This window comes from Triturus cristatus, chromosome 2_2 (genome assembly GCF_964204655.1).
Source record: "Triturus cristatus chromosome 2_2, aTriCri1.1, whole genome shotgun sequence".
In the NCBI taxonomy this organism is placed as follows: Eukaryota; Metazoa; Chordata; class Amphibia; order Caudata; family Salamandridae; genus Triturus; species Triturus cristatus.
Window position 1 is genome coordinate 357,206,991 of NC_140582.1, and position 24,790 is coordinate 357,231,780.

The 24,790-nt window shown below is 44.2% G+C and overlaps 1 protein-coding gene across 5 annotated transcripts in view; it reads right to left on the minus strand.

The window, feature by feature from the left end:
- The window catches only part of ZGRF1 (zinc finger GRF-type containing 1), a 619,324-nt gene that overhangs the window by 559,292 nt on the left and 35,242 nt on the right, over positions 1 to 24,790 (minus strand). For all 5 annotated transcript variants that reach the window (XR_014978114.1, XM_085641436.1, XM_085641435.1 and 2 more), the window contains exon 2: positions 1,963 to 2,047. Coding sequence is in view for 4 of the 5 variants with exons in the window: in XM_085641436.1 (XP_085497562.1) it covers positions 1,963 to 1,983 (21 nt within the window). In the remaining variant the exon portion in view is untranslated. The remainder of the gene's footprint in view (positions 1 to 1,962; positions 2,048 to 24,790) is intronic.

Sequence of the window (24,790 nt, forward strand, 5' to 3'; positions counted from 1 at the left end):
AGTATTTCTTCAGATACCTTTAGGCTGATGAATAGTTCATACCTTCTTAAGAAGGCTGCCCTTGCGGTGCTTAACCTCTAAATACAACAAGTTCATTTCAGACCCATTTATTAATGTAATACAAGGCATGAAGTACAACATCCAGAGTTACCAGGATATCTTCCATTTTTTGTTACAATGTGCAGTTTTAATACTCATATTGCATATAATTTAAGAGAATATCAGAATGCCTCAATATATACTTAACACAATAACAATTATAAGGAAGACAAGATATACAAAAACTCATCTATATCATTTTTAGAGAACATCAAGAAAATTATAAATCTTACCATAAGAAATTCGATTATAAAAAATTATATTTACCTAACAAACAAACAGAGATTCTCTAGTGTGATGACATGATGTGGTACAAGTACACTTTTAGGAGAATGCACAAGGAGGAATTAAGCAGCAATCCAATAGTCTTAAATGGCTTACAGTGGTTTAGTCAGGTGTAACTACCAATTTATTTTGTTCCTTTGGAGTCTCCTACAATGTATGATATCTGATCTGTACTAGACTAGATTATCCAAACTAATATAAGAGACCCATGCCCATCATGTGCATATAAAATCTCTTTCGCATTCTTCAAGTTATCCACTACTGCTTTTGTACCTAAGCTTACCAATGTGCCTTTGAGGAAAGTATCTTGTTCTTATAGTGGAGGCAAGTTGCTTGCAACAGGTATGACAAGAAAAACATCTGTGGAATTCAGATTACTTTTGATAATTAGAATTTTCTTGGCATGTTCTTAAATGACTGCCAGAACAGTTTAATCGAAACACATTTGAAAATCAACTTTTAAACAGAATTTTCTAAAGATACGATCAGTATTCTAAGTTTGTTTTCTGTTGTTAAAAAAAAAAAAAAGGTAAACACCTAAGTGCGAAGAACATAAAATTACTAAAGCATAAAATACTGTTGGAGGCACATAATTATCCCTCAATTGTCTTGCTGAAAAATACACTAGCTATGGGAGAGGTGGGGAGCAGCAGGCACAGCAGCTGACTCCGGAGCGCGGGGCTCACGGTTCGATCCCCGGCTGCAGCTCAGCATCATGTGGCTCTGGGCAATAGCTCGTTTTATCTCCCCAACGCCTTGAAACCCTGAAGGGGGTGATATGTTCGGGCTTTACAAATAGGATTTATTATTTATTACTATCTGACTATAAAGTCTATGGGGATGGTGTTTTCAATGTGAAAACACCACGGTAAACACATTTCCATCCTATGTAATAAACTAATTACTGCTACATCCTCTTTAATAGCCCATTAACAAAAATACCTAAAAATATGAGTGGTATGAACACCATTTACTGCATAATTAGTCACTGCCCTACCCTGCACAGTCATCCATCGATCCTGTCCATGCGCTATGGAGACCCATGGAATCCTGGAACACAGCTGGACTACTGCTATCCGTGAGTCTGCCTCTCATCCACCTCAAGGCCCAGGAAAGGCACAACCCATTTCACATAAAGCTTAGTAGCTCTCTTTCTCGGTACAATATCGAGGAGCAGAAAGTACAGGGAGAGTTCCAGTTTCAGATCCATCACTAATACTTGTACCCTCCTGATTCTAGCCACCTTGAAAACTGCTGCTTGGAGCTTGAAACATTCAAAGATGTGCACTGCTGGTGTGGTTAGGGTGGGGGGGGGGATCTGCTTCCGCAGACATGCTTTGATCTTCGGGTTATAGCAAACTCAAATTACAGACTGGAAAGCTATCCAGAAAAGGCTTTCTTTGCAGTCTCTCTGCAGAGATGCACAGGCAAAAAATCAGCTACCATCGGACTCTGTTTTCTCCCGCAGTAAAATACTTGTTCTTCTTGTTTAGTCACAGTTAACATATTTTCACATTGCCTCTCAGTTGTCCATACACTGAATAAATACACTGAAGATGAGAGACATATCAGACTTACAGTAAACTCCTGGCATGTCATAATTTGCCCAACGGTAACCAAATCATTCCTTTCACATTATGTTCTTCAGAGTTCTTCACATTGCCTGCAAAACATCAGTGATATATGTGGAATATGTTATTTGACAGGGTTTGCAGTATCAGCACTCTTGATCCCCCAACAATTACAACCCACTAATCAATAGCATGTTGATACAAGTAAAATACTTCTTTGGCCTGATCCAAGACGTGACTGAAACTGCCCCAAAGCAACGGCTGAAGGAGGCTGCCCAACGGCCACTTTGTGTATGGTTTCAAAATAAAAGGTTTTTGAATGTGCGACACCTAAAAGAAGGTCTGAAGTATTCTTAATGGGGATGACTGGTCACTTAAATGACTTGTTTTCGTAAAGCTCCTGTCTCTGGAGTAGTTCACTCATCATTTAAAGACTGCAACAAAAGCGGTAGCACAAATACAAGTTAACAGGACATTATTAATTTACACAACACAGATAATCAGTTCATTGGTCAGGTTTAGTAAATAGGCATATCTAGTACATTATAGGGCTCTAAAGACAGAACAGTTTATACACACAAAAAACACAATTCACTTTTGAGACGTTAAAATACTTTTTGGTGGGTACTCATAGCATTTTAATAACATTACGAGTGCTAGAGGGGGAATGTTTTCATTATCGGATGTTCCCCACTGACCTTGTTTCTACTCAGGTTGATGAATCTTTAACATTGTTTTAGAGGCGATTAAGAGCTGTAAATCATACCAAATTTATAACAATTTCTATGTCGATCAGGCAGTAAAGAGAATTTGTTATGAGTTAAAGGGTTTTATTATTCAAAGGCTTAGTAAGTCATCTTAAAGTTAAAAATGAAATTCTTCATTCTCAGTTGTTATAATCTCATTTGAAATCAATAAGTAATCAATAAATTGCAATACAATGCATTAAGTGTGTTCCATAAAAGAAAACAAATCCCCATTCTAAGAATGAGAGGGAAAAGATGTCAATCTCATAGATCCATAAAGACTTCTGATATTGAGAGAGAATTATAAAGCATAAAGGGTCAGAATTTAAACCTCCGCTCAAATAATCAATCAAAGCAGAACTTCTCATAAAGAGAGGTTCAAGAAACTCAGTAGAGTCTTGCAAACTAAGCGTAAAGGGCTGTGGAGAAATGGAAAAGGCTTGGGATCTACTCTAGGAAAACGGACTATTATAGACAAACAAAATATTGTTTCAATCTTCAGGTAGCTTCTTCTGTCGACCATTCAGCTTCTGATTCGCCCATGGGAATACGTTCACTCCGAGGCTTCTCACAGGAACACAATATTCTTTAGACAGCAACTTCTAATACTGCAACTATGTCTCATCATCTCGAAGGCTCTCATAATTCATTCTCCCAGTAAAAGAGCTACATTCCCACGTGTGAAACTTAATTTCTAACCTTCTAAATAACAAGTTTATTCATTAGCTAACAATGGTCATCTTGGAAGTTGAAACATCTATATAGACGAAAAGAATAACATTTTGCACAGCAACGATTCCTTGAAAAATCAAGTCTGTTTAAAAGGTCAAGATCAAGTTGTAAAGCTGACTTTACAATTTCTTTAGCCCTGTTAACTTTAATACGGCAGTGTCTCCGAGTATTAGGCCTAGCATGTTTAGGTATGATTGCCTAGTGCAATTTTTTCAATAAATTCATGTTTTATGTCTCATTAGCTTTGCAGATTATTAAACATTATGTATCAATTTTTAAAATGCTTCTCCAAGAGCAAACTACTCTTTTAGAACACGCAGTTCATGCCTGCAATTATAGAGCTACCAAATACGGTATTCTGTGACTGCAATAACAAATGTAGAATATAGAATAGAGTGGAGGCAGAAACAAATATCTTCAAGCAGGGCTAATTCTAAGGTGGCTGCCAATGGCCCAACGAGCAGATGCATGGCAGAATGCAGCTATAGGCAGAAAGTATTGCCCAGTGTCAAATGCATTGGGTGGTGGGAGAAAAGAGCTTTGATCTATGGTAGCAAAAACCTTGTCATGATTCTACAAGTTTAACAAGAAATGAGAAGGAAAAAAAACATAATTCAAAGAAAAGGGGGATTGCTGAAACAGAAATGTAAAAAGTCATAACCAATCCCTCAATAAAATAAAACACATAGTTAGATCACATTTAAAGTAAATAATATTAAATGGATCAGTCATGAAGTTTGAACTTTTACCTCTAAAGACTCAGACTTTTCAAAACCAAGCTAGGACTAGAGCAGTATTTGAGAGCTCACAGAAAGCCGATTCCCACATTGGCTGGCTGGCCAGAACTGGCTTGAGGACCTATATATAAAGAAGAACAATGATTGGCCCAAACGTGCCCTATTGAATGTCTCAAAAGACTATGCTGCTTGTTACCACTGAAAGAAATATCTGCAGCCACGTACACTTTCCATGCATGCCGAGCTGTTTGCTTGAAGGACAATCAGTGAGTAATTAATTTTCATTTTTTCCAGAGAGTTCTGACAGAGAGCAGATGTTAGAAGTCAAAGGTAGAAGAGCTGAACTCTTCTACTTAGTGACTAAACAATCAGCAGGCAATGAGGGGAAATAAAAAGATTGGCTGTGTTAGATCTGTGATATGAAAGCGATTAATTGTTTCAAAGTCTAGGAAATACAGAGCACATTCAGATGAAATCTGAATAAAACTTTTGTGATGAAATTAGCAGAACAGTGAGAGAAAGCATGATATATGTGCTTCCTGAGATTCACATAGCCGAGAAAAATAGCATATCATACTCAATCTATTCAGTATGCAATGCATGATGTTTTGTATTTATATGGGTAATTACACTAATTATTACATTATATTATATTATATTGACTGATAACGGAATTTAAGTATTTTCCAATATAAAGGTACTCATAATATCAGCCTTAAAAGATTTAAAGATTGAGTTAAAATCAGCAAAGACTCAAACTTATACTTAGTCGCCTGTCCCACAGAGATATTTTGCCAGGACCTTGTAACGTGCTGCTTACTCCAAGATCGTTGCGACATATGCATTAACCCACAGAGAAGTCTTACTAGGGTATGAACATGCACGCAGTAGGTTGCACACAATTCTCTACAGCAGGCACATTAAACAGCTAAGCTATTTTGTGATGAATCACAATCACGTGATGCGGAAGTGTATATATATACGGCAATGTGAGCGGTAGAAACAATAGAAGGACTTCGTTTTTGCCTTATTTACTAAATGAGAAGAAAGACTAATAGTATTTGAAAAAAACTTTTCTAAAGAAAAGCGGTTTCAAGAAAAAAGACTTATATTTTTGGAATATTTTTTAATCAAACTGATTCTGGATAAACGTGTCTATGACTGTACTTGGTGTTAAATAGCTTCTTATTTCCAATACTTGTTCGACAAAAATTAGGAATATTAAATAATAATAAAGATACCTTATATCTTCGATATATAGGAATGCTGTAGAAAAATAAACAATTTTCTTGGGAATTGCCGTTGACGTGCACATAAAATATAGCAACAAAGGTTGTTTTGGAGAAAGAATATTACTCAAGGAAAGAGATAATTTATCTATATTTTTGCCGAAATTTATGTTACATTATTGGTCCCTAGGCATTATTCTCTTGTATTATTGTATATATACCCAGATGCCGGAGGGTTATTGATTTGGGTTTCCCCCCCTTTTTTGAAGAGGTTTATAATTACACCTGGTTAGGTGTGAGGGTACATAAGAAAGAGAGATACATCATTAATGGGTATTAAATTAAAAGTAATAATAAAAATATTGTTAGTCAATTGGCTTTTCCAATTTTGTGAACATATTTTGAGTACACATACAGGAACAAGAATAGAATAATTATAGATATTCATTGACATGACAGAACTTTTTTTTTTAGTAAGTTACACTGAAGAAGAAATTAGTGCCTTATGCAAAATTCCCTCATTATTAAGTGGTGATCAGATAGTGACGCAGGTTTTGAATATAGATAAAAGTTGAGAGATTGAAACAATTGAAAAAGAAAAACATAAGAACCCAACTGCATGCACAAGTTTTGTTGGAACATTAAAAAAATAACACCATCCCAGTGGGACTCCAAGTGAGAAATATCGCAGTAATTTTTATTACAGATAAAGCCTATTTGGGTAAATTTGGTGGAGTGGGTACAAAATGTTCAAGGGATTGGATGGCATTATCTATAGAAACCGCCCTTAGACTTAATGAAGAAGAACTTAAAGAAATTCAGGCATTGGAACAAGAAATCTTAGGGGACACCACTAAAAAAGATTCTAAATCATTATTGGAATCAGTTGAAAAAACAATTGCGGATTTTAAAGTGCATACTACAAACCAAAAAACCACAAAAGTGGCCAGGGACATAAAAAACTTCAAATTGGAAGAAATATACCCTTACTTAAAAGAAGACTTTTACCAGAACAATAACCCGAGTTCATTAAATCTGCAATATAGAGGTAGGTCACGAAATAAAATCATCACCTTTTCAGACACTTCTTCAGATTCTGACCAAGGGTCATACAACAATTATCAACCATATCCACAATATCCTAGATCCCAACCTTTTTTTGGCAGAGGCAGGTATCGAGGCAGAGGAGGAGGAGCAAGATGGAGAAGTTACAATACACAAGTAGGCCAGTATCAACAGCAGGGCCAATACCAGACTCCGGATCAATATCAAAATCAAGACTCAGAGACCTTCAGAACCCGGAAGAAAACATACAGGCGCTGAATGTAAATAACATACTGAAACCAGATAGAAACTATACCTATATACAATCTATCAAAATATATTCCTACCCAAATTGAACTGTCGATACTAAATAAAGGGTTATCATTTGTCCCTACGGCTTTACAAAACCCTGTAGACACAAAAACTGAGATTTTACACTTCTTGAGGAATGTTAGGCTGCAAGCCTTTTTCTTAGAAAGAGAAAAAAGTGAACAAATAAATATTAGTGGCTTAAGAAATAAACCAAAGTTCATCCCAGAAACTATACTTTTACCCACTGAAATTTAGATTTTTGAAGAACAAATTTTACGTGAGTTAGATGCATTACAACAAAAGAAAATCTTTTATAATGCTAACTGCAACAAACAAGAAATTCAAGCCCTTAAAGATTTGGCCAATAATCCGGCTATAATAATCAAGCCGGCTGACAAAGGGGGAGGAATCGTCCTTTGGGACACAGATAAATATGACCAAGAAGTTATTTGCCAACTGTCGAACCCCATGCATTATAGATTACTGGAAACTAATCCGACACTCGAGTTAAAATCTGAGATTTTGGAGATTACCAAAGAAGGTTTAGAAGGTGGTTGGCTGTGTAAAAACGAATTCGACTTCCTCAACAGTGACAAAACTAAGGTACCTAGTATATATGTTTTACCAAAGGTGCATAAAACCTTGATAGATCCACCGGGCAGACCCATAGTGTCTGCATGTGGTTCTATCTTAGAACCACTAGCCACATATATTGATACTTTTTTGATTCCCCTGGTAAAAGAGACTCCATCATATGTGAGAGATACAATGGATTTGATATCGAAGGTGGAAGGGTTACCTTACAACAGAGAAAAACAACTTTTGGTTTCCTTCGATATCGAATCCTTGTATACCAATATTCCTCAAGATGAGGCATTGGCAGTCATGGAATATAAATTGGATGAAAGAGATCGCCCTCACCAAGTTCCCACTGAATTCATAATAGCTCTAGCAGCCCTATGCTTAAAAATTTTTTTTTTTAATTTTAACCTCTTCAGTGCCCATGACGAGATAGTCTCGTCATGGGCACAGCGCAACCGTGCTCCATGACGAGACTATCTCGTCATGAACCCCACCCACTAGTGCAACGCCCGGCACAGGAGGGGGAAAGGGCGTGGCACTGAAGGGGTTAAGGAAAATCTGTATCTTCAAATATCAGGAGTAGCAATGGGCTGTAGTTTCTCGCCAGAAATAGCCAATTTAGTCATGGCTGAATTCGAAAAAAGATGGATATATAGCGACACCAATCCGTTTAAAACACACATTGGGTTTTGGTGTCGCTATATATAGATGACATCTTTATGATTTGGGATGGAGATGACACACGTCTTACAGACTTCCACAACTGGTTAAATTCAAGAACAGCTGAAATTTAATTTTACTAAGTCTGCCGACCATGTAAGAATAAAATTTCTGGATGTATTTATTCAACAGGAGAATGAAATATTAGGGGTCTATTTATATACGAAGCCGACAGACCGTAAAACGCTTTTACATTTCACAAGTAGTCACCCACGTACGTTAAAAGAAAATTTGCCATATGGGCAATTTCTTCGCGTAAGGAGAAACTGTACAAACAAAATAGACTATTTTACTAATGCAGAGATACTGAAAGACAAACTGATAACACAAGGGTATCCAAAGAAATTAGTGAAAGGTGCACTTAAAAGAGCGTGGTACACCCCAAGGGAAGTCCTACTTGTTCCGAAAGTAAAAGATAAAAATACCCCACTGACATGTGTACTAACTTTTGATCCTAAAGCAAATAAAGTCAAGAAAATTGTCCCCAAAAATTGGAAATTAATTGAGACTTTGGGAATTTCGAAACCTCTTTTTGCTTTTAAAAAAGGTAAAAATATCCTACAGCAACTTGTGAGAGCTACAAGACAGACAGAAGTGCAGAGAAAAGATCTGAGGAATCTCCTTAAACTCCCACCTGTAGTTGGTCATTTCCGATGCCAAAATTGTTTGGCATGCAATTTAACTGAAGATTCCAAACAATTGGACATTAATGGCCATATACATTATCAAAAGACATTTTCCAACTGCAATTCAAAAAACGCAATATATTGCGTAAGTTGCCCATGTAATAAATACTACATAGGGCAGACAATACAACCTATAAAGAAACGTATATTGCAACATAAATCAAGGATTAAATGTAAAGTTCAAGGGGCCCCCTTGGTGCATCATTTTCGGAATCAAAATCATTCTGAGAATGATTTGAAATGGTCAGTATTGTGTCTAGTCGGCAATTTAGAAAGAACAGAGCTTCAAATGAAACTTAATAGATTAGAAGCCAGGCTGATAGCAAAATATCACACCACTACATTGGGTCTTAATGATAAAGATGAAATGTGGGCATTATTGCAATAATAGAGCCAGCGTTCAGAGTAAATGTGTGTCAGTAGAATATGTATACTGTTTTTGATGGTTCACGTGTTTCTTGGACTGCTACTCTTACAATATTTGGTTCTTATTAAATCATAAAAACAATTTACTGTCGATGTCAAGAATGTAAGGAGTGGCGGTAGCACACTGGGTTATAAGGTATCTTTATTATTATTTAATATTCCTAATTTGTGTCGAACAAGTATTGGAAATAAGAAGCTATTTAACACCAAGTACAGTCATAGACACGTTTATCCAGAATTAATTTGATTAAAAAATATTCCAAAAATATAAGTCTTTTTTTTTTAAACCGCTTTTCTTTAGAAACGTTTTTTTCAAATACTATTAGTCTTTCTTCTCATTTAGTAAATGAGGCAAAAACGAAGTCCTTCTATTGTTTCTACGGCTCACATTGCCGTATATATATATACACACTTCCGCATCACGTGATTGTGGACGTGTTACATGCGAGGTCTAGAGACGGATGGTTAGGAGCGGGTCCCGTGGAGAAGCTTTAGGTAAGGAGAGTTTAAAACAGATTCCTTAAGCAAAGATTTGGCTATAGATAGTAAGAATTAAGAGTCTAGAGTGACTACTACTTTCCGTTTTTTAACAGAGGCGAAGCGCAAAGATATTTCAAGTATACCCCCAAAAATCGATAATAAGAAAAGTGTGACGAGTCATTACATTGCGGCTCAATAGTGATGGGAAAGGTAGGAAGTTTTTGGGATTACTTTTGGAGTAGCCTATAAAATATGGCTATCCTTTCGGCAAATTACATTGTTTGTTTTGGATGTTTGTTTTCCGCTACAGATAACGATTAAAAGTCATTTATTTGAAAGAAATACAAAAAATATAACGGTTCAATGGTGGAACAACAGAAAGACTCTTATTAGTAAGTAAATATACTTAATAGGGGTGTGTTGATTACTAGAATTTATCATGGAGATATTTATTCTATATGGGATTTATTTGTCTTTAGCTTGCTAAGATAAAAAAGGAAAAAGGGAGGACTCCCATTTATCCCAAAAGATTGTTGGTGGAAAAGAGGTAATATATAGTTTTCCTCTTATATGGTGATACACAAAAAAAAAATTCTGGTTAATATAGCGGAATGATATCATGAGCCTTTCTATACTCACTACATTTCGGTGATAAGGTAGAACACGTATAAAGTGGTTGAAATACACAATTGGGTGTTTTGATTAAATTCTTTTTATGGGCCGCCACTTCAGCGTTTGCAATATAACTGTAATATAATGGAATTCTATTGTTGGCCAACATGTTCCTGTGTGTGTATATAGTGTATATAGAAACAAGATGAACAATTAAACTGATTAAAAGGAATATTTAATTTGTTCCTATAGGTTGAACTTTATGAAATTACACGTTCTGATGCCCTAGTCCTGATGAGGCCTTAAAAGTTATTTGGCTGAAACGCGTCGACATTGATTTTGAAGACACTCGCCTGATTGTGTTTTGTTTTTGGAGTAAATAGTAAAGAGCACTCTAAATAAGTTGGAGGTTGTAACAACAAAATCTCAAAGTGTCTCTGAAAGAGTGATCTTCGATATATAGAAATGCTGTAGTAAAATAAGTTTATAGGCATCCTGTTTGAAATATAGGGCTTTTGTTGATATGTATATGTTCAGTTGCTTTGTTGCATGTAAGTATTGTAAATGTTTGTATCTAAAAAAAGTTTTCTATAAAATTGTGAAGAAAAGTGAAGTATAAAATAAATATACTTATACTATTAAAAAGTCGAAAATTTTCTTGGGAATTGCCGTTGACGTGCACATAAAATATAGCAACAAAGGTTGTTTTGGAGAAAGAATATTACTCAAGGAAAGAGATAATTTATCTATCTTTTTGCCGAAATTTATGTTACATTATTGGTCCCTAGGCATTATTCTCTTGTATTATTGTTTATATACCCAGATGCCGGAGGGTTATTGATTTGGGTTTCCCCCCTTTTTTGAAGAAGTCTCTCCCACTGTGGCATGATTTTGTCTCCTGCTCTTCCATTGTCCCAGGATTCTCTGAATTCTGCACTTTCACACACTGTACTTGACCTACATAACTTTCTCTTATGATTCACAGTTTATTTCTGCCCCTGCTATCAACACTGCATTTTCCCATTCACTGAGTCACCCCTATCTCTGTGTCCTAGACCTATGACCAACATCGCATCCCTCAAATCAACCCTCAATGTAGCCACAGGATCTCCTCGTAAGTCTCTAAAACTGTCCCCATCCGGTCTGCCCTCATACACCCTTTCATCTGGTTTGCTGGTCCTCACTTTCATCAGTGCATAGCTGGTGCTTCCTCTCTCCCTTTATCTAGCTCAACACTTTCAAGTATGCTTAATGGTCAGATATTGGCCTCTTGGCCATGCCCTCACTGATGCAGCTAGTAGGTTGCTGGAATAGCCACTCATCAACAGCGTGCCCAGTGTGGTTCAGTATTTACTTAGTCTTGCTTCGCCATTCCATGTTCTTCTTTTTGCAATTGCCCTGTCACTTATGCTGCTTTGTTCCAACCAGAAGACAGTTATACTGCTTTTCCACCTTCCTTTCACCTAGTTATTTTGTCACGGAAGTATGCCTCCAGCCATGATGCTTGGCTTGTTCCTGCTGATGGCTAACGTCCTGCATCAGCAGGAAATTACTTGCTCTGTTTCACTGAAGAATCCACACTTCTACATAAGATTTTGTTGATGCCAATGTTAGTGGACATAAATATATATTTTGTCTTATACATTTTGTCACCTCTGCACTTGTCACATTAAGCCGATCTGGGTGTGTGCCTCAATCAACACTTGTTGTCGTTTACAGCATGCCTGTAGGACTGTTGTTGCTGTAGGGTCAGACTGCACGGCTCATGGTGTACAGGGAGGAGTGGTTTGGTGAAGAGGTATCGACTGCTGGCAGCCTTTCTGGTAGCCAAGCACAACTCGCAAACGGTCTTAAGAAATGCAGGTAGCTTGTTGTGAAAGAGTGGACGGCAAGGGTTTTAAAGCAGTTAACAAAACTGTAATAGAGTGATTTGGTGTTGAGATAACTTATTGGAGTGGAAGAGGTATGGAGCCTGTGGAGAAAGGGGCATAGAACATGTACTGAGCTGGAGGCAAAGGGATCAAGCATAAAACCTGTTTTGTGTGTAGTGGATGAAGGGGCATGGAACCTGTGGCCTGCAATGACAGAGTGGAGGGAAAACACTATTTTCCTGACATAGAGTTGCCAATTTAGATGCTTTGGGTACTTTGCCACTGCTGATCAGTGTCAAAGTACAAGTACAAGTGTTCCCTGTGTAAAGTGTAATGGAAATTAGTTAGCCATGATTGGTATGTTTGTCCTTAGTGGTGTGCACTGTGTGTGCCAGGGCTCGTAATGCAAAGTTGCAAGTAGAAGGGAACTCAGTCCGGCAGTGTAGGGCCTGTGCGCAGTTTGCTAAGTTAGCATGTTGTCCTGACAAGTAGAACCACTTGTCAGGCCTTACTTTTCCTTTTGCATACACAGTGGGCACCTCTGGGGTAGGTCCAGGGTAACCCCTGGGCAGGGTGCAGTGTAAGTAAAAGGCAGGACATATACTAAGGTGTGTGTGTTATGGCCTGACAGTGAAAAACACTCCATTTCGTTTTTCACTGCTGAAAGGCCATCCTGCCCATAGGACAGAATGGGGGAGGCTGGGTGTTGTGTTTGTTAGCCTAGTTTTCTAAAAGTTTAAAATGGAGAAATTAAGTTTAGTATGTATGAACTCACAGTGTCATAACACATCTTCCTATGAAAGTGGTTTTGTCACTGTGCATTCAGAGACCACTCTTTTAGAAAGTGGCATTTCTGTGTGTCTCTGCTGAATGTGGATTGACTGTGGATCTGAGAGGTGAGAGGAGCTGGGAGAGGTCTTGACCCAGGGAGGGGTTGAGATGGCACCAGGCTGCCCTGCATCTGAAGAGTAGGCGAGGAGAAGCCCCGGGAGGTTAAGAGGCCTGGGTTGCTACTATAAACCAATTGACCCATCTCCTGCTGAGTGATTAAGGATCCAGACCCCCAGTATCAAAGGGAGAAAGGTGACACTGGGAGTGAGACACCCAGAACCTATTTAGGCAGGGGTCAGGGACCACTGAGCACAACAAACTTCAAAGACGTTTAGGGGTATAACTATGAGAGCTGAGGCCCCTGAACGTTGGAATGGACTAGAAATGGATTAAGACTGAAAAGGCTTAGACCCATTTCGTGGTCAAGAGGAACCTCTGCTAAGGAAAGAACAACTGAAGAGACTGCTGGGAAGGACCAACCCTTGCTTCGTGATCCCAGGCTGGTCTGCAGCTTGCTGTTTTAACCAAGGAAGAGGCTGTTAGGACTGTGCTGTGTGCGTTGGGTCCCCCTGCTTGAATAAGACTGTGCTTTGTGCTGTGTCTTGTAACCCCAAGGGCCCGAGGTGAGCTGGCTCCCTGTTTGGAAACACAGGAACATAAAAGTTTGCGGAGAAGTTTCAAGTGACGTGGTGGGCACGTGTTGTGGCAGCTTGAGACCCTCGGAAGGTGTGCCCTGTGATCTTGGACACACGGAGGAGAAGAGAGACTCGGACTTGCAGGGTGCGTGTCGTGGTGCACAGAAGGCGTTGGTGAAGAGCGCCTGGTCAATGTGTGCATCGAAGGTGAGGCGAGTCTCGGACGCTGGGGGCGTGTTGGGGTGCACCGCAGGCACTGGTGAAGAACGTCTGGTCGGCGAGTGCACTGAAGGTGAAGTGAGATTCGGACCCGCAGAGTACGTGTCGTGGTGCACCGCAGGCGCTGGGGAAGAGCGTCTGGTTAGTGTGTGCACCGAAGGTGAAGTGAGTCTCAGACGCGCAGGGTGCGTGTCGTGGTGCACAGGAGGCGTTGGTGAGGAGCGCCTGCTCAACATGTGCATCGGAAGTGGAGTAATTCTCGGACGTGCAGGGTGCATGTCTGGGTGCACTGGAGGCGCTGGTAAAGAGCGCCTGGTCATCGAGTGCACAGGAGGAGAATTGAGGCTTGGACACGGTGAGCGTGTCATGGTGCGGTCGAAGGCGTTGGTGAAGCTGGAGTAAGTCCCAGTAAAGCAGCGTGCGTGCGTGCGTGCGTGCGCGCTTGCTTTGGTGCAACCTGGGACTGTGGAGGTGATCGGCTGATCATCGTGTGCACCGGAAGAAAGTGAGTCTCTGCAGCGCAGTGTGCGTGTCTTGGTGCCAACTGAGACTGCAGGAAGGTGTGCCTGGTGAACGTGCACTCGGATTCGACGTGAATTCCGATCAGCGTTGTGTGTATGGCTTCGTGCCAGAGGAGACCCGGAGGGTGCTGTTGTGAACGAGCACCCAGAGTAACGTATTCTCAAGAGGCGTGGGGTACGTGTGCACTGCGGCCATCTGAGACCTTCCTAACAGTCGTGGCCCGGACCGGCAGCCCCGGAGGAGCTGAGCCGCCAGGCCGAGCCGCTGAGGCACATTGAGAAAGTTTTGCACGGAAGGAGAAGAGGAGAGTGGGGTCGCGCCCCCAGGTAACGTGGATCACTACCTGGGCAGGGTGCGGGCTCGGAGGGACACTCTCTCGGCCTTTCAGTTCTTCTGGCGACGTGAGCCTTTACTTCGGGTCAGATTGAATCCCATACTGACCAACGGAGTGGCAGTACTGGGGCCAGAGTGAGAAGCTGCACTTTATGTCATCGTGGATACGTGTGGGGGGCAACTGTTATCAAAGAGGCTGATTGTCGTAATACACTTTACCAATATTGCTGCTAACGAACTGAGTGTCTTATAATGCCTGACATTATTTCTGCATAACAAAGTACAAGATTGTAGCGCTACGCATTGCATTATTTCTCCATTGCAAAGTACAGGATTGCAGCGGCCCGCATTGCATTGTTTCTTCATTGCAAAGTACATGATTGTAGCTACGCAATGCATTATTCCTTAATTGCAAAGTACTTGATTGTAGCAGCGCGCATTGCATTATTTCTTAATTGCAAAGTACAGGATTGGGGTGTGACGCATTACATTATTCCTTCATTGCGCAGTACATGATTGTAGTGGTACGCATTGCATTATTTCTCCCATTGCAAGGTACCGGAGTGTATTGTTACGCATTGTATTATTTCTCCTTTGTCCAGCACAGGATTGTATCGTTACGTAGTGCATTATTGTTTGTTCAGTGCAATGTGTGTGATTCTAGCATTTACGACCAGAATAGCATTTTGAAAGCGGTGGTTGGGATTTGAACCTACCAGCCAGCCGGAACGAATATTACCCTTTATTATATGATGGTTTCTGTATCGTGTGGTCTGATCGTATATCTTTTTATATAAAGTTTATACTCGTTTAATCAAACTCGTGTGGAGTCCATTTGTGGTGTGTGACGGGGCGGAAGAGACAGGGGAATCACTCACCACTGACTGGAACTGTTGGTCAAAGGACGCCTCTTTGCCCCCTTCTCTCCCCCTGCAGCAACCCGAGGTACCCGGACAGCAGGAAGAGTGGTATCCGTATAAGCCGCAGGACTGGCCCGTGGAAGCCGAACAGGGCTCCTTTAATTTCGCCTTTCAGGATGACGAGACTCCTCCCGCCGATGACGTCACGTTGCTAGGAAGCACAAAACCGGTAGAAACCCGGAAGGAGACGGACGGCGTTTCCCTGGAGGTCGAAGGCAATTTGGAGTGGAGTGGAGAAGAAGGACGGTTCGAAGCGAGTGGAGGAGAGGGAGCATCAGCGCGTTGGAGGAGAGGAAGGAAGGCGACGACCACGACAAGCCAGGAGGCCAACGACATCGCAAAGCGCCCTGCCACGTTCCCAGGAGAGGAGCGTGGCTTGAGCAGGTACGTGGAAGGGTAGCGGGCTGGCTGGGCAAAAGCGAATCACCCCCTCTGTAAAATACACCCTCGTAGTGCCCTACTTGAATCCTGTCACCCTACCCTGTTATCACACTGAGCACGCTCATTCACTGAAAAACTAGACCGTGCACCGAAGCACTGGGCTTCTCTCACTCCCGGCCCCTTTTTTGTCAGGTTACCAGACCACAGTCCTAATCCCTGATTCTCTTTCTGTTTCCCCGATCGGAGTGCCGTCTCCTCGAGGGATCCGTACCACGGACTCGCCAGCACTGGAAGGGGACTGACTCGGAGGCAGGATAGAACGCACCCAGAAGAATACATCCCTGCATGCGGACCAGACCTCGGAAAAGGGAAACAGGACCACAAGAAAAACATTATACCACTGGACTGTGTTACGGAAGATGCTGCCTAAGCTACAAATAAAGCATTAACCAAAGTACCCTACTTGTTTGCCATCTCTGTTTCACTGGCCCCGCCACACTGGTGTCAGAAGTGGGATTTCAACATTACAGTCCGTCTGTACACAAAGATGGACGCCCTTATCCAACACCTTATAAAAGGACAAGAAAAATTGGAATGGGCGGTGCAGAAACAGATGACATCGGCACAAGCAGACCGAGACCTTTTTCAGAACACCATTGCGGCCCACATGGAGAGTCTGCAGAAGACTGCTCCGGTCGCAATAGTCCAAACACCCATGGAGAATCGACCCCTTACCGTCCCTAATCCCTCGGGGATAGCGTTACAGAAGTACATACCGGGGGAAGACCCGGACGTATTCTTGATGAATTTTGAGAGGGCCGCCAAAGCATTGGGGTGGCCTGAAGAAAAGTGGCCCTTCTTCTTGGCGCCGCTTCTGTCAGGGGAGGCGCAGTTCACCTATCAGGTAGCTAACCCCACGGGCAATACTCCCTATCAAACGATCAAAGAAGTCATTTTGGATCATCTAGGGCTTGATGGTGAGGCCTACCGTCTCCGCTTTCGGAGAGAAAGGGGTACACCTGGTGAGAACCCCAAAACTCTGTTTTTTCGATTAAAGATGGCCGCAGATAAATGGTTACGACCAGCCACCAGCACCAAGGAGGAGGTGATGACCAAAATCTACTTAGAGCAGTTCATGGAGGCTTTGCCGTATGCATCTCAGAGGTGGCTAAAACAACACCCCGGGTTGTCGCTTGAACAAGCCATCGAAATGGCAGCTAACTACGCCCGAGCACAACCAAAGATCTCGGGGTGGGACAATGAGAAGGGAATAAAGGCACACATTCCCATTAAAAGCGAGAAAAAAAAAAAAAGTCGGTGCCAGACATAACCAAACCCAGAACCATAAGGATCGATGGACCACCTGTCCGGGGACCCCAGTGTTTCGAATGCGGCGAATGGGGCCACATTGCCCGACTATGCCCCAAGAAAAGAACGACCGAAGAGCCCATGGAGGTTGGATATCTACCCAAAACTATAATGTATTCAGCTGAAATGGGGCCCTCATTTTACGTGAGAGTATGGTTGAACGGTAGAACAGTAAAAGCCCTATTAGATTCAGGGTGCAGGCAATCTGTCGTGCAGAAAAGGCTGATCCTTCCCCATCAATATGTCCAGGATGCAATCGTCCATATAAAGTGTGTACATGGGGATATTAGGCCCTACCCTCTCGCACAGGTAACAATGAGACCCTATGATAAGGACCCATGCACCGTAAGGGTGGGAGTGGTAGATACCCTGCCTGAGGATGTGATTCTAGGGGTGGATAATCCGGGGTTTATGTCCCTCTTTAAAAAGTCAGTGTCCTCAACCGCTTTGACAGCCCCTAGGACGGTAACAACCCTTATCTCTCCTGAACCCTGGGTCACGGATCGCAGTTTCCGTTTTGCACAAGCCAATGACTCCACTTTGTTCAATGCATGGGAGAGTGCACACATGTCCCTGAATCAGGAGTCCACTAGATATCCGAGATTTCTCATAACAAAGGATCTGCTATACCGGGAGGGGGTAGAAGGGGGAAACCCTCAATTAGTAGTCCCCGTGTCTTTCCGAGACCAGGTTCTCTTCTTCGCCCATACCCATCTCACCGCCGGACACAGCGGAACAGAAAAAACTATAGATAGCATACTACGGTATTTCTACTGGCCTGGGATCTATCAACAGGTGAAAGACTATTGTTTGAAATGCGAGATTTGCCAGCGACAGAACATACATCGTCCCCCAGCAGCTCCTCTGGTCCCCATGCCCATTGTAGGACGGCCCTTCGAAAGAATAGGTATGGATTTGATCGGACCCCTGCCGCGCTCCTCAAGAGGACACGTATACGTGCTGGTAATAGTAGATTGTGCAACCCGATTTATCGAGGCCTTCCCTTTGCGGACCCCAACAACAACACATATAGCCGAAAAATTGATCGAGCTGTGCTCCAGGGTCGGATTTCCAAAGGAGGTTTTAACCGACCAAGGCACCCCTTTTACATCTAAGTTGATGAAAGAAGTCTGTAAAACATTGGATATACGACACCTGCGGACATCGGTATACCACCCTCAAACGGACGGACTCGTCGAGAGGTATAACCAGTCACTGAAAACCACCCTGAAGAAAATGCTTTCGGCTGAAGGGTCTGATTGGGATCGTCTACTGCCATTAGCTCTCTACGTGTTGAGAGCAAAGAAGCAGAGCAGCCTGGGCTGTTTGGCCTTCGAACTTCTATATGGAAGACTTCCGAGATCCTTACTAGAAATGACCAAGGACGCATGGGAAACGGAAGGCGAACAAGAAACAATGGCCCTCCTCGACTATACACAGCAACTCCGGTCCAAAATCGGAAAGTTACGAAGCCTGGCCTATTCAAACCTGGAACTACATAGACAGAAGCAAAAACAGTATTATGGGAGGAGCCAAGATGGCGACCGGGACGGCAGCGTAGACCCCCGGCTCCGTGAGCCTCCGCATCCCGCACGGATATCCTGCCTGAGATCCTCAACTTGTGCTACGTGGTCGTGTTTCTGAAGGAGAGGGGCTCCCGACTGTGTGACTCCGAGGTTTCTAGCCGTGCTATCGCCGGAGAAAACTGCATCTGAACTTTGCGGCCTGTGCGGCCCTGGAGCCGGGACATCGAGTGGACGCCGTGGCCGGGTGGCAGTGCGACAACAGCGGCCGGTGGTGACTGGGTGGAGTCGGCCCACCGGAGCGGTGCCAAACTCGGCCTACATTTCGGCGTGGTCACTTCTACTGCCCAGTGTAGCTGACCGAGTGCATGACCGGGGGTGCAAATCTTAGATCCTCCGGTGACTGCCCCTGCCTTGCTGGTGAGCTGCCCGGCCGCCGTCCGTATCCTGCCCCGATCATTGCGGGCCGCCCCCGGATTTCTACGGGAGCTGGTCCGTGGTGGGGACGACTGTTGCCCGTGACCACGGATAGTTTTTTGCCTGCCCCCGGAACCCGGTCACCCGCGACGGGGACATCGCGACGCTTGCCCTGGGGTCCCGGCCCCGGTGAGGGTCGGGCATACTTGGCGGCCATCTTGGGTTGATGAAGCCTACCATCCTGTCCGCTGGGCCGCAGCGGGCCTGTGAGCGTACGATTTTTGGGAGTGTGGCGGCGAGATCACAGAGAGCTGAGCTGGGGTACGGCGACCTCCTCGAGGCTCTTGGTACTCTTCACTCCTCCTTGGTTCATGGTTTCGTGATCTTGGGGAGTAAGCTCGATGGTGTGGCGTCGGAGTTGGGGCAGTGGCGGCCCGCCTGTCCGCACGAACACAGAGTCTACCCGCACTGCGCGCAGGAGGACGCTGTGGCGGCCCCCCCTGAGGTTAGTACACGACTGGACGCCCCGGCCAGTATGCTACAGTGTGTTCGACCTTCTGAGGGCCTGATCTGTCCCGGAGGCGTTGGACCTGAGTGGGATGTGGTGGCCTCATCCCGTGCATGCCCTCCTGCGACCCAGAGACAACTCCAGCAACTAATGTCTCTTTTGGCTGCTTCTGCCTTCCTGAACCTTGCGTGCAGTGCAGATCCTAGGGCAGCACTTGGAAGCCTGTTTCCTCACGCGGCGGACTGTGTTGATGCTCAGAGACTTCCACCCCACCTGTGTGCGTCGCTTCTCTGTCGTTGTTGGACATTCCTCTGCCTAGGAACATTGGGTATGGTGCTGGGTCGAGGGGTTGGCATGGGCAGAATTCCACTGAGTGGTCAGGGATGAGGCTGGCCCCTCGGGGGTGGTCGCCTAGTGGACGGGCGGGCTTGGGGTGGTGTGCTCTCCTGACATGGCTACTGGCACAATAGACGCATAATGCTCCCCATCGTGGTTTGAGAAGATTGTTTTTGTGCTGTTCCTTGTTCACTTTAGGGGAACCTTACCGTGCGGGAGGGAGAAGCCGGGGGTCTGTTATGAAGGCCCTCCTCCAGTTTATAAATACTTTCTCTACCCCCCCGTCTGGTGGGGGTCCTTTCCTACTTCTTCTTCCCTATTCTCCTACATTTCGGGTCTGGTTCCAGGGCGACAGGCACACTGCTGGGGGGGGGGCCGTACTCATCTGCAGAGGTGCAGGGTGGGGGGGTTGGGGGAGGGGACTCTGTATTCCTTCATCTTTTTCCATGGCCTCCTTTTTCTTCTCTGATTCTTTTTGTCTTTCTTTTTCTGGGATCAGCGTGATACACCTCCTTTTGCTATGCCTCGTTGCCGTTCCATGTGTTCACAACTTCCGGGGTGTTCCTGGGGAGTTCTGGCAGGGGACTGTGGGCGCAGCTGTAGACTATGTTTTTCTCCATCCTGATGTTCTTGTGTTTGCGCCATTGACCGAATAGATTGCTGTAAATCGCTAACGTTCATTACTCTGCATATCCGTGATCGTTGTTTTAAAATTGCTTGTCACCTGATCCTTCTGCCTTGTTTCATCATAAAATGAAAACCTTTTTCTCCTGGTGCCCTACTTACGCTGTTCACAGTATTAGTAGTACGATTTTGCTCCCTGAAGTGCTGCCTGTGTTTATACTTGTCGTTATTGCTCTGATTGCTTAGCGGCCGGCCCCGGGGGGTTGTAGGCCCATACTTGTTCTTATTGAACTGTCAATAAAGGTTTTCAAAAAAAAAAAAAAAAAAAAAAAAAAAAACAGTATTATGATAAGAGAACGAAACTCCGAAAGCTAAAAGTAGGGGATTGGGTATTGCTCCTGCTTCCGGCATGCGCCAGCAAAGGTAAAAGTGAGTGGAAAGGTCCGTATGAGGTAGTTGGTACGATCGGAGACACCACCTACCGACTGCGAATTTCGCCATCAATAGTACAAACGTACCATATCAATTTATTAAAGAAATGGATAGGACCGCCGCCAAAAAGTGCCAACCTCCTCCTACCCCTCCCACACAAAGAGCCCTCCACCTTGAACGAACTAGTTACCAATGACGATCTCTCAGGAATAAGAAAGCAACAATTGAAGGAAACTCTACTCCGGTTTCAGGACATTTTCTCGGACCTGCCAGGTAAAACATCATTAGTGGAACAGAATATCGAGACCCCTGCTGGAAAGAAGGTTAAACAAAAACCCTACCGAATCCCGGCAGCTCGACGAGAAGCCATAAAAAACGAAGTCAGAGAGATGCTGAAAATCGGGGTGATTCGACCCTCCAAAAGTGACAGGGCATCACCCATTGTCAAGGTGCCAAAACCGGACGGATCACGTCGGTTTTGCATGGACTTCCGAGCCCTGAACGCCATCTCTACGTTTGATGCATATCCCATACCTCGTGTAGACGAGCTGATAGAAAAACTCGGAGAAGCCACGTTCATCACTACGCTAGACCTAACAAAGGGATACTGGCAGGTACCCCTTAGAGAAGCCGATCGGAAGAAAACGGCGTTCATCACAGACGAAGGGTTGTTCGAGTTCACCGTACTACCCTTCGGTCTTCATGGGGCCCCTGCTACGTTTCAAAGACGTATGAATGCTATTTTACAGCCCTTCCCTTCGTTCAGTTCAGCGTACCTGGACGACATAGTCGTATACAGTGACACTTGGGAGGAGCATCTGAAGCACCTACAGACAATCCTCACTGCCCTACAACAAGCTGGACTACACATAAACGCAAAGAAATCAAGAGCAGCTTTTACACGAGTTAATTATCTTGGCTTTGTGTTAGGTGATGGCTCAATCACACCCCAAGCCTCCAAGATACGGGCTATTCAGGGGGCCCCCTTTCCCAGTACCAAAAGAGACCTGAGGGCGTTCCTGGGGCTTATTGGCTACTATCGTAGGTTTATTCCTAACTTTGCAGACAGAGCTGCCCCCCTTACTGACCTTCTCCGCAAGGGGGTAAAACCCCGGGAATTCCTACAGCCTAATCCTAATGTTTTTCGAGCCTTCTCAGAGTTGAAAGACACAATCACAAAACAGCCGGTGTTATTATCCCCTAACTTTTCCAAGCCCTTTATACTGGCCACAGACGCCTCAGACCTGGGTATAGGGGCGGTATTATCTCAGGAAGGACGGGATGGACTCGAACACCCCATATTGTTTGTCAGCAGAAAACTATTCCCGAGGGAGGCCAAATATTCTACCATTGAACGGGAATGCCTGGCCATAAAGTGGGCCATAGATAAACTCCAATATTACTTGGAAGGTAAACCGTTCATCCTGTATACCGATCACGCTCCCCTGCAATGGATGTATAAGAATAGGAGTCAGAACCCCAGAATCCTACGCTGGTTCCTATCGTTGCAGCCATATGCTTTCACCGTACGACATAGGAAAGGAAGAAATAACGGAAATGCGGATTACTTATCTAGGGTCTTCCCTCTCCCCGAACGGGAGAATCCAGGGGGGGGAGGAGTGTGACGGGGCGGAAGAGACAGGGGAATCACTCACCACTGGCTGGAACTGTTGGTCAAAGGACGCCTCTTTGCCCCCTTCTCTCCCCCTGCAGCAACCCGAGGTACCCGGACAGCAGGAAGAGTGGTATCCGTATAAGCCGCAGGACTGGCCCGTGGAAGCCGAACAGGGCTCCTTTAATTTCGCCTTTCAGGATGACAAGACTCCTCCCGCCGATGACGTCACGTTGCTAGGAGGCACAAAACCGGTAGAAACCCGGAAGGAGACGGACGGCGTTTCCCTGGAGGTCGAAGGCGATTTGGAGTGGAGAAGAAGGACGGTTCGAAGCGAGTGGAGGAGAGGAAGCATCAGCGCGTTGGAGGAGAGGATGGAAGGCGACGACCACGACAAGCCAGGAGGCCAACGACATCGCGAAGCGCCCTGCCACGTTCCCAGGGGAGGAGCGTGGCTTGAGCACGTACGTGGAAGGGTAGTGGGCTGGCTGGGCAAAAGCGAATCACCCCCCTCTGTAAAATACACCCTCGTAGTGCCCTACTTGAATCCTGTCACCCTACCCTGTTATCACACTGAGCACGAGAACTCATTCACTGAAAAACGAGACCGCGCACCGAAGCACTGGGTTTCCCTCACTCCCGGCCCCTTTTTTGTCAGGTTACCAGACCACAGTCCTAATCCCTGATTCTCTTTCTGTTTCCCTGATCGGAGTGCCGTCTCCTCGAGGGATCCGTACCACGGACTCGCCAGCACTGGAAGGGGACTGACTCGGAGGCAGGATAGAACGCACCCAGAAGAATACATCCCTGCATGCAAACCAGACCTCGGAAAAGGGAAAGAGGACCACAAGAAAAACATTATACCACGGGACTGTGTTACGGAAGATGCTGCCTAAGCTACAAATAAAGCATTAACCAAAGTACCCTACTTGTTTGCCATCTCTGTTTCACCGGCCCCGCCACATGGTGTCATCAGTGGGTTGCTCTGGGCGTGGTTGCACAAACTGTACACTCGTGCCTTTGAGATAGGCCTGGCTGCTCGTGCCAAGCTACAAAGGGGGTGAGCAGGGCTATCTCAAACAGTGTCCTTACTTGGCCTAAAGTTGAGTGGGGAGTCCCAGGTCGCGCACTTAGTGACAGTGGTGCGGGACAGGGATTCCGGCTTCCAACAGTTGCTATAAGGGAAGTTGTGTGGTTGCTTACAACTGATGGGCAGACGCAGAGGGCAAGTTCACTTAGGAGGCAGTTTATCTAAATAATGTAGGTAGTAAAGGGGACAAGTGGATTTCATTACAGGACAAGAAGATTTCTGTAGCACTTTGCCCCTTGGACAAGTACATTTTTTCAAAACTTCCATACCCCTGGATGACACTTAGGATTCCTGTCAACTTTCATATCAAAACTACATAGTGTAATATTCTGACCACCACTTCCCCAACTGAGGTTTAGACAGCGCTACGACCATGAAGAAACAATAGAAAAGTAATGGCAAGACCAATAGTTCAGGTGTCTCATTTGTTGGCAACAAGCAAGGCTAATCCTGCAAATGGTGAGAAAACATTGCACATAACCCTTAAAGGCCACAAAATATCATTAGTAGCTGCCTCTTCCTATTAGACTAGTATAATTTGAAGGAACTTTCTATCCTTGCCCCCAATTCTCAAATGGAAGGAACTAAGATATGGCCTGCTAGATCCAGCTCTGATGTTGGCGACGAGAGAAGGCAGGATAAGGAAATTCAATGACCCACAGAACCTTCAGAGCTTCCTCGATAATCTGGTGCAGTCCTCAATGGATATGTCTGCCGTAAGTCATGATGATGAAGCGCAACAGATTGTCACTTTGTGGATTGTAACCACTTCAGACAGAAGACCACTTGTGACCTCCCCCTTTGAAAAATAGGTATTCTCCTAGAGATTGATATCCTGAAGAACCCTTGTCAAGAGACAGAGATAAATCTAGATAATCCCTCAAAGCGCACACACCAGTCAGACAAA